Here is a 9,357-nt window from a genome sequence, read left to right as displayed (position 1 = left end):
TTAGAGCGACTCCAAAAGAGGGAGAGTCTTGCCCTTGTGGATTTGGCCCCACCCAATCAGACGCCAGTGCTTATCGACGCGGCGGCTGAGGGCGATTTTGTCTCCCACCTGGAAACACAAAACATGCCATGTACAACATTTTCTCAGCGATCGGAAAGGCCCAGGAGAGTCGCAACGCACAGCTTAACGGATCCGAAACAGAACAACGACGCACCAGAAAAGGCACTTTCTTGCTGGAACCCCCGCGAGTGGCTGGGATCAATGCCGGTCCAGTGTCTATACAGCCGGAAGCCAATTTTATATATTATATATGTTATATCTATATATTTTTGTATATTTGTTTAAAGACAAAGCCACCACGCAAGCCGCTGTGCTCCATGCCGCGAGACACTCGGGAAAACTCCGCTTCACCAGCACATGCTTATCCAGACACCATCCATGAAAATATCTCCAAATCTAAACACAAATATATATACATCAATTGGTGTCTCTACGCAGGTATATGGTATCGATATGTAAATAACTATTTACATATATATATATATATATGCATGCGTAGGAGATGTGCCGGCCGCTGAGGCAGTAAGTTGAGAGGCACCTTCGTGGGCGGATGCCTTCTCAGACTTTTTTCACTTTCCTTGCTTACCCGCGTGCACACAGGCCCAGTCAACTCCAACTTCGCCATCTCGGGTTTCAGGCCTGCAACGCGCGCGCCGACGCTCGTGCTGGCGATGTTCACCATGAGGAATTCGCCCTTTTTCAGCTTGGAGACCTTCGTCGACTTGTCTCCTTCCTGGCAACACAAAAAGGAAGCTCTGACACGCCGGCGCATCGCCTCTCCCCTTCTCTCTTTCTTCCTGTCACCTCTTCCCTTCTCTCTCTTTTCCTCTGTCTCTTCCCCCTTCTCGTTCGCGCGCCCCTTCGTTTCCCGCTGCCTCGCTGCCTCCCCTTACCTGGCTACGAACGCCGAGCAGTCGGCGCAGCAGGTAGTAAGACACCTCCATTTCTCCGAAGCAATCTGGCAGGTTTCCAGGGTGGCCCAAAACCTGTCCGACGAGACGATCGGCTCTCGTCAAGGTCGGATCGATGTTGGTGCCGACGCCAATCAGGCCGCCCGGCACGGCGTACTTTAGCGGATTCTCTTCCGCAAACATCGACATAATGGTCGAGACAATGGGCCTGAACGCGCGAGCAGAAACGCGAAACACCGCCGTCCACGCTGTGTACATACACTTCGCGACGGACGCACCCATTGACTCCGCCGCGTGCATGAATGCGCACATGCATGCATGTTCGAGGGAAACAAGTCACGCCCATGGGGCACGCGCATGCACGCAACGTGAACGAAGAGGGGAAACGAGCAAACGATGACGCCGAAAGATCAGAGGGAAGAACGTCAAAGCCGCGATGGAGAGATACAATCCGCATGCAGGCACCGAGAGCGGAGACCAACTGGCGATTTACCGCGTTCAACCATAGACAGCAGAGGCACGGCTGGACAAGCTGATTCCGCATGCGAAGCGACCTCTCAAGACCAAACTGGACGCGTCTTCTTTGGTGCCTCGTGTTCCCTTTCCCTTGCTTGTCTTTCTCCTCTCTTTCCTTTTTCTGCCTCCTTTGCCCTCGCTTCTCCTGTCCTTGTTGTGTTGTTGCTCACCTGCACTGAATGTTACCAGCTGAATCCTTGCTGATGATTCCGGGCCTCACTTCGATGTCGTCTCCGACCTTGAGCACTCCCTGGCTGATGCTTCCTCCAGCAACGCCACCCTGGAGGTTTGAAGCTTCTTCGCCGGGCTAAAAACGGCCGCATGAATTCACATTTATATAAAAATAAAAATCTCTAATTATACAGATGTGTGCATATATGTGAGTGCGCATCTAGGGACAAAAGGCTCTACACGCTCCGCGTGTTTGCAAAACACAGAATACACGTCAGACGAAGGCATGATTTGGAGCGCGCTTCGAGGTCGCCTGTACATGAATACGGATGTGGACTTGTGAAGGCTAGACATAACTTCGTGGTGGGAAGAGAGTTCATAGCATGTGGAAGTACTTGAAGTGCACACGTTTTTTCCTGTCACTCCCCCGCTGGCCCCCTGTGGTCACGCTGCGCGTGTACGCTGGCCTTATGGCACTTAAACCTACGCGTGTATGATACACCGGTACTTGTGGATGCATGCCCTGATGCATCGATACAGATAGGTGTTTACATCGATCAAAACCTACGTATGAGTGTGCATAGATACAATGTATACACACACGAATGTATAGAAACGCATGCGTAAAAATACATATATACATATATTTATAAATGTGCATCTGTGCACGCATGACTCGCATGTGCGTCGAGGACTGGACTCGCTTTTCGAGTGAACAGGAGAGAGACGGAGTCACGTTTGATTCTTTGAGTCGAGTTCAAAGGCTTACCTTGTTGACGTCGAAGGAGCGAATAATGATCATTTGCGGCGGGCTCGTGAAGTCGCGAACGGGAACAGGCACCAGCGTGCAGATGTACTGGCAGAGAATGTCGATGTTGAACTTCAAGACGGCGCTGACCGGGATAATCGGCGCCTTGTCCGCTGCCGTTCCTGGAAAGAAAACCAAAGCGAGCGCGAAAAATCGAGAACGGAGCATAGTGGCACCACCGGCTGTTTTTCCTCCCAGTTTTCCCATATTAAAGTATGCACGTGCAAAAGGAGGCTGATGTATACAGCCACATCTATAAATAAATGCGGAGATACATAAATGCGCCTACACATCATACACATAAATATAGATAGACGAAGACAGTTACGCACAACTCCACATACTGATAACAGGAGACCTCGACTGGCACAAGATAAATATCCACACATAGATGTCGATCGACGCATGCGTCGGTATATATATTTGTATCTAAAACAGTGAAGTTTCGAGGGCACTGGAGACGCGCAAAAGTGACCAAAAGTACGCAACCTTTCAGCTGGGAGAGTGTCTACCCAGTGTTTTTGCTGTGGCGCTTGTTTCTTCCGACAAAGAAGAGGCACCACACGGGACAGAAGAATGAAGTCGAGCAGAACGTGGAAGCGAGGAAATATCCCTCGAGCATCACGACGAAGCGTCACAGCTGAATCCAACGAGAGGTGTATGTACACTGCGCGGGATGCGCATGTGTGTGTGTGTGTGTGTCGAGCCGCAGCTCACCTGCGACGAACGCGCGAATCTCTTCTTGTTGTTGCTGAGCCTGCGACTCCTTGATGAGTTCGACTTTGTTCTGGAGAAAAAACGGAACGCACACATCCCCAGCTCTCTCGGGTCTCCCCCCACCTACAGACGTCGCCTCTCCACACCGACGACTGGAAACTCGCTGCGCGGTTCCCCCGCAAAGGTGCGCAGAAAACCGGATTCCTTCCTGTATATTCTTCCCTCGCAAAAAACCAGCGCCTTGTGCATCCATCGATCTTTGGACCGCGCGAACTTCCCCGAAAACAGTTTTCCTCTCTGTCGTCTCCAAAAACCCAGCTTTTTTTTTGAGTCGCGCGGCTGCTGTCACTCTCTCGCCGTTCCTCACCTGGAGAATGATGATGTGCTGGAGACGCATGATCTCGACAGCAGCGAGATGTTCACTCGTTTGCGGCTGGGGGCAAGGCTCGTTTCCAGCAATCAACAGTAGGGCAGCATCCATGACTGCCGCGCCATTAAGCATCGTCGCCATAAGAATATCGTGTCCCGGGCAATCGACGAAGGAGACGTGTCTGAGAAAGAATGGCGTGTCACAGAAGCCAAAAACGAGGCGCGTCCTCTCTTTGTCTCCCGCGCAAAAAAGCGACGCACTTCCCCTCTTCCAGGATCCAGTTTCACTCCGCCAGTTTCACCGTCTGCGGTCTCCGACTCACCGGAGCAAGTTCATCTTGTGGCCGCAGCCGGGGCGAGGGCAAGGCGGATCGTCTTCCTTCGAGCTTCCATAGCTCTTGTAGCACTCCGGCTCGGGGCACTCGGGGTTCGAGCACTTGTAGATCTTCGCGTTCGCGTATCTGGAGAGCAAGGACGGAGGTAGCGCCCAGTGAAGCAGACGCATGTGGGGGGAAAGGCCAGGCGGCATTTCAGCGGGGGCCAGAAAGGGGGAAGAGAAAAACGGGAGTCTTTCTTCTGCCGACTGTGCACAACACACTGTTCGACGGAAACTGAACGGGGCGACAGACGAGAAGAGGAAGCCACGGGAGAAGAGTTGTCGAGATGAAAACGTACCCTAGCTTAATGGTAATGTTTCTTTCCTTCTCGTGCTTAAAGCGGACAGTCTGTACACCCGAGACCGCCCGCACAATCGTCGATTTTCCGTGGGCGACATGGCCAATTGTGCCAAAGTTGATGGTTGCCTGAAAGCGAGAAAATCCACAGGAACACGGGAGAGAATGCAGGGACGGAAAAAACGGGGTCCAGCACACAGCACACAGACGACCTTCCGACACACACGCCGTGTCTCGACTGCTTCACGAGGAAAATGCAGATGCGAGGAAACAAATCACCCATCAAAAAGCGCGTAGTTAGACACACGAATGTGCACACATGCACGTGGTGAAAACGCCGCGCACGTGTGCAAAGCAGCCGTGAAGACGCAAACACTCCCATGATCTTTCTGCACGTGCATGCGTGTCCACTCTCCCCTCAAAACGGAGTGCGATTTCAGAACCCATCCAGATCCCCAGTTTTTGAATACCGCCATGTTCCGCACGCTTCACACCCGCCCTTTCCTCTCCGTTCCTTGAAGCCACTGCTGTGAGAAAACACCCCTTTCTGCTGTCTTTTCCACGAGGGAAAAAAGTCTTACCTGTCTGCTGATGACATCTGGAGACAGCGGCGTGAGCTTGCTGATATCCAGAGTCTCCAGATCCTGCAAGAAAGGGAGAGTGGTGGGAAACGCAGATGGGTCCAAAGGCACACGCTGGCAAGACGAGAAAAGCGTAGAACAATTATTGAATGCTGCGAGACAGCCGGCGAGACGAAGAGTGGCAACGAGCTGTTGCTCATCAAACATCGAAGGGTACGAAGCGACGCCGTGTTACATTCCGCCCCAAAAAACATCCGGGGTAGGTGGGAAGAGGGATAAGACGAACAAAGAGGGAGAGAAACAAGGAAAGCAGCCGCGAGGAAAGACACGAAGGAGGCGAAGACGCGAAAAGAGTGTGCGCGGGTCTTGAGCAGAAAGGACAGTCGCAAACAGGGGAAGGCTCGAAAAAGACTGTAGTCGACGGCACAAAAATCGGCGAGTATGCCTCCGTAAAGAAGCATGTGATGCCAATATTTCACTGAAAAAGCAGACAGAAGGGACTTCCACTGGCTGACGCCCTGGTCCGAAATGCTACGGTGTACAGACACCTCCCCGGGAAAACAAGTCGCAATCTGCACAGCGTCCAGGGACGTGAGAAACGGAGGTTTCCTTGATCGCCAAACCACGATGCCACGGCGTGCACAACACAGCTTGCCGGTCTCCTCCCGTCACTGTGGCAAGAGTAACAGGAAAGAAACCAGAATCCGGAGGGAAGAAACGGAGAAATGCGTCGAGGTAGAGCTCTTCACATGTGTTGACGGTTTTGTTGCATCCTCTCTGGACAAAGACGGGGGGGAAGATCGAGAAAAAGCGCACGAACCTGAGGCCTGAGATGGTCTGTCGTTGCGTTCGCCATTTCGTCGAGCGAGGAAGTGAGAAAAGCGGAGAAAGACAAGAAGGGAACCGGTCCGCGGGGGTGAGGAAAACCGAGAACTTTGCGGAGGATTCGCGCCAAGGCGGGTCTCCGCCGATCACTTGTCGAATGTAAAGTGGCAAGAAAGACCCCGAACAACCTCGAATCCTTTTCTTCTACAGCATGCAGTTCGCGGACGCCGACTCGAAGCACCGCGGTCTGCTGATCCAGTGAGGAGGGGGTATGGCTCTAAAATGGACAGCCAAAGACGAGATTTTGAATCCTGAATACCAAACCCAAAAGACGACTGATCCAAAGAAAAAGGGACAGCTGAGGGGAAACGCCACCAGAACCGAAAGCCGAGGAGGGCCACGGCGTCGTGAGTCTGGGGTGATTTGCAGAGAAAGCTCGAAAATGGCGGGAACGAGGTAGAGGGCGAGAAACCACTTTGTGGATCCAGGTAGAACTTCGAAAAGTGGTTACCCGAGAACCACAGGAAAGAAGAGACGAGGAGGAAGAGAATATCAGGAGAAAGGAAATCGGTTTCCGTACGCGGTTAACCAAAATTATGCCGGAGTGACTCTCGCACAGCTGCTGCTTGTTGTGAGGGGCCGAAGGCAAGAAAAGTTGGTTGTGTTGCAAAGTAAAAACTCACGAGAAAGGGAGACAGGACACACCGAGGCAAGAGAGGAGAGGCCAGCTGATGCAGAGAAAAGAAAAAGTCGCCGACGAATAATGCACGCAAGGATCCACGGGAAACCAAGAGCGAGCGGCCGTGAGAGTTGCTGCGACCCCGGAATTCTTTCCTACTTCATCTCGAAGTTGTTACGGCAACAAAACGAGGGGATCCATGCGCCTCCCACTTCCTGCGCTCCAACAACCCCCCAGGGTGTTCTCCGTACAATAGAGCGTACCATCCCGACGAAAAATCAGCAGACCAGGGACAGCATGCGGGCACACATTCAAGGTCTTTCTCGGCCTTCGGCTTCTTCCTGGCAACAGAATGCATGCAAGAGGGGGCTGGTCACTGCTCTAGGGCCAAACAACGCAGTGGAGGGTCTACTCTCGTGCCTCCTCGAGCAACTTCTTTTCCTTCGTTGGATCCGTTCTTCCGTGGTGAAGTGAGGAGCGGATAATTACGGTGGAGCGCGCAGAATTCAGCACAAAATAAACGCTGATGAGGACAGGCTGTATACGAGGCAGCTCTGTAGAATACTCGTTAGCAAACGGGCCCCCAACTGTGGACAGAGGACATTCCCAAAACAAACTTTGTAGGATTTCGGGTGTGTTTAAAATAAAACAGAGCGGATAAAAGTGTGGGTTGAGTTCAGTTACGTGGAACAGTGCCCACGGCAGTGCGAAGCGTTCACACGAGTACGGGCAACCACAATTTACCTCCAGCAGTTCAAGTTTGTCCCAGCAAAATGCCAAACACTTCTCCTAGGAAGGTTTTTGGTGATAGGTGCGAGAGAAAAGCCGTACGCCACTAAGCAAAACCTACTTACGTTTAACGAGGCAAAATTTTAGGATGGACGGGACGGCGGTTGGCAGCTTGGCCAGCCCTTGAACCAACTTGAAGTGGAATGGGAAAGTTAGGATGAAACAACACAGTTCGAATGCGGTCCCAAGTGGTTTTGTGCTCCCAAGAGGCAACCAGCGGTGTTCATACGTCCGTATTCCGCATTCAGAGACCACATCACAACACGGCCATGCTTCGGAGCTTCGGGAACCCTGCATGATACCATGTAAGACTTGTCCATGAATATCCGGGCCACGTGGTGGTATATGTACACAGAGACTGATCATAAAACTGCAGCTCAAAATGGCAGCGTTCAACATATAGTTAGAGAAGTAGCAGCAGGATGGATGGCACTTCGTACAGACAAGTCCCAAACAGAGAGCATTTTGACGAGCGACTCTTGCGCAGCATCTCACACAGGAACAGCGAGGTCGCGTACTTCCACAAAAGGCAGCCGTGGGATTCCAAAACTGAGGAGTGTGTTGGGTTTGTTTTCGTCTGGCGAGTTTGAATGCTTTGAGCAGAAGTTAATACCGAAGTAGAACAGTTGCATGTATGTATGCATGTGGGGAGTGCTGAGTGAACTACGTGTGGAAGTGCTGTACATCCCTCGGTGGCAAGATTGTGGATAAAAATAGTTATATATATATAAATAAATATGCATGTGAAAATATGTTCAACTACAAATGCCAAGCCGTCTCCTACACGGCTTCTCGTGAACTGCAAAATGTAACTTTCCATGGTGTCACCTGTTGCCACACGGCATGTACAACTGATTCTTCGCGGCATAACTGCGGAGAGTCTGTGGTGTTGGGAGGTATTCTCTCTCCACGTTTACGCGTACTCTTGGTTCGATTTTCTTGTGTTCGAAGATCCCATTTGAAAGTGTTTTGATCGGAAACTGGGTACTGTGACGCGTCAGGCAACCGTCCCGGAACTCTGCGCGAGGGCACGGTGGAAGCAAAACTGGATAGTGCTCAGAACAGCCCCAGAACGGTTTTCTGGGCAGATCACCGAGGTGTTGTGCCAGGAGTCTACTGTGATCGTGAAGAGTCGGTTTCAGCGGGCGTTAGGATGGCCAGATAGTTTCAGTATTGAAAATTTGCAATTCGAACTATAAACGGCTGCCGTGCCACGGCTGCAAGTGAAAATGCATCGCCACCAAACCTTCAACACCTGCCTCGACATGCGACAGTTCCTCTCCTGCTGATGTATAGTCTTTTGCCAGCTCCTAGGTCTTTCTTGCTCAGGTGGACTGCAAGCGCAGCTGCATGATATGGCAACGTTTGCTGACATGTGTTAACCCCTCTCACGGACAGTGAAATATGTCATCCCAGCAGGTGTGGCAGCGGTGTAGACAGTAGCACGAGGGTACACTCGTTTGCACCATTGTATCTTTAACTACAGCCAGTACCTGTTGTGTTTTCTGAAGCTGTGGTGGTTGCTTATCTTGCATCGGCTCGGAGAACCTCAATCAAGTGTGACGGAATGGGGACGAGAACGGTTATGTCTCTGCACTGAAAAACATCCATCTTGGCACGCGTGTTCCATTTCTGGGGGAGTGCTATCTGGACCACAGACACAGCGTTTCCTTGCGACAGAAAGGTTGCTGCCTACATAAAATATGCTACCAATCGGTGCTCCACACCCGCCAATGGCGGTGACCTGCCGCTTCTACCTGAGTCGCGGGTTTCTGGCGACGGACCTGGAAGGTGCCGCTGCGCACTGAAACAGAGGGGACAGCGGAGAGACAGGAAGGCTGCATGTTTCTCGAGGCAGCCCCGTTTTTCTGTATTTGGAAAATTGAGGAGCCGGGACGCGTGAGTTGATTTGCCATGCTTCACATCAAACACGAGAAGAAAAGTGGGTTTTTCGCGTGATGAGCACAATGAGCACTGCCCGTTTTCGGCGAACCACCAGGCGACAGCCGCACGGACGGGCTAGACGTTTCTCAGTACCTCTTTTTGGCGGCTACCGCAAACCCCGCGCTTCGCCCATTCCGCCTACAAGACAACCCACGAGTATTGCTACGAATTTCAGCACTCAGCTAGAGAAGTGAACTTGGTACGCAGCTCTCTGGTTTACAATCTACAAGAGGAGCACATCTGCCACGTTTTTGGGGCTTTGTTATTCAATTTTCTCGTGCGTCTCTTGTATCCCTTAGGAGGCAATATAACA

General features: G+C 51.8%; 1 protein-coding gene across 1 annotated transcript; it reads right to left on the bottom strand.

The window, feature by feature from the left end:
• On the bottom strand, nt 1-5,663 carry NCLIV_050300 (GH18750, related; the record flags this gene model as incomplete). Its single annotated transcript, XM_003884583.1, has 11 exons — nt 1-108; nt 647-793; nt 954-1,179; nt 1,658-1,794; nt 2,428-2,588; nt 3,184-3,253; nt 3,551-3,734; nt 3,876-4,013; nt 4,228-4,355; nt 4,808-4,870; nt 5,628-5,663. 11 exons carry the CDS (start codon nt 5,661-5,663, stop codon nt 1-3), a joined length of 1,398 nt encoding a protein of 465 aa, XP_003884632.1.
• Nucleotides 5,664-9,357: the final 3,694 nt, after the last annotated feature.

This window comes from Neospora caninum, chromosome X, assembly GCF_000208865.1.
Source record: "Neospora caninum Liverpool complete genome, chromosome X".
Taxonomy (NCBI): Eukaryota; Apicomplexa; class Conoidasida; order Eucoccidiorida; family Sarcocystidae; genus Neospora; species Neospora caninum.
This window is presented reverse-complemented; position numbering and strand designations above follow the sequence as displayed.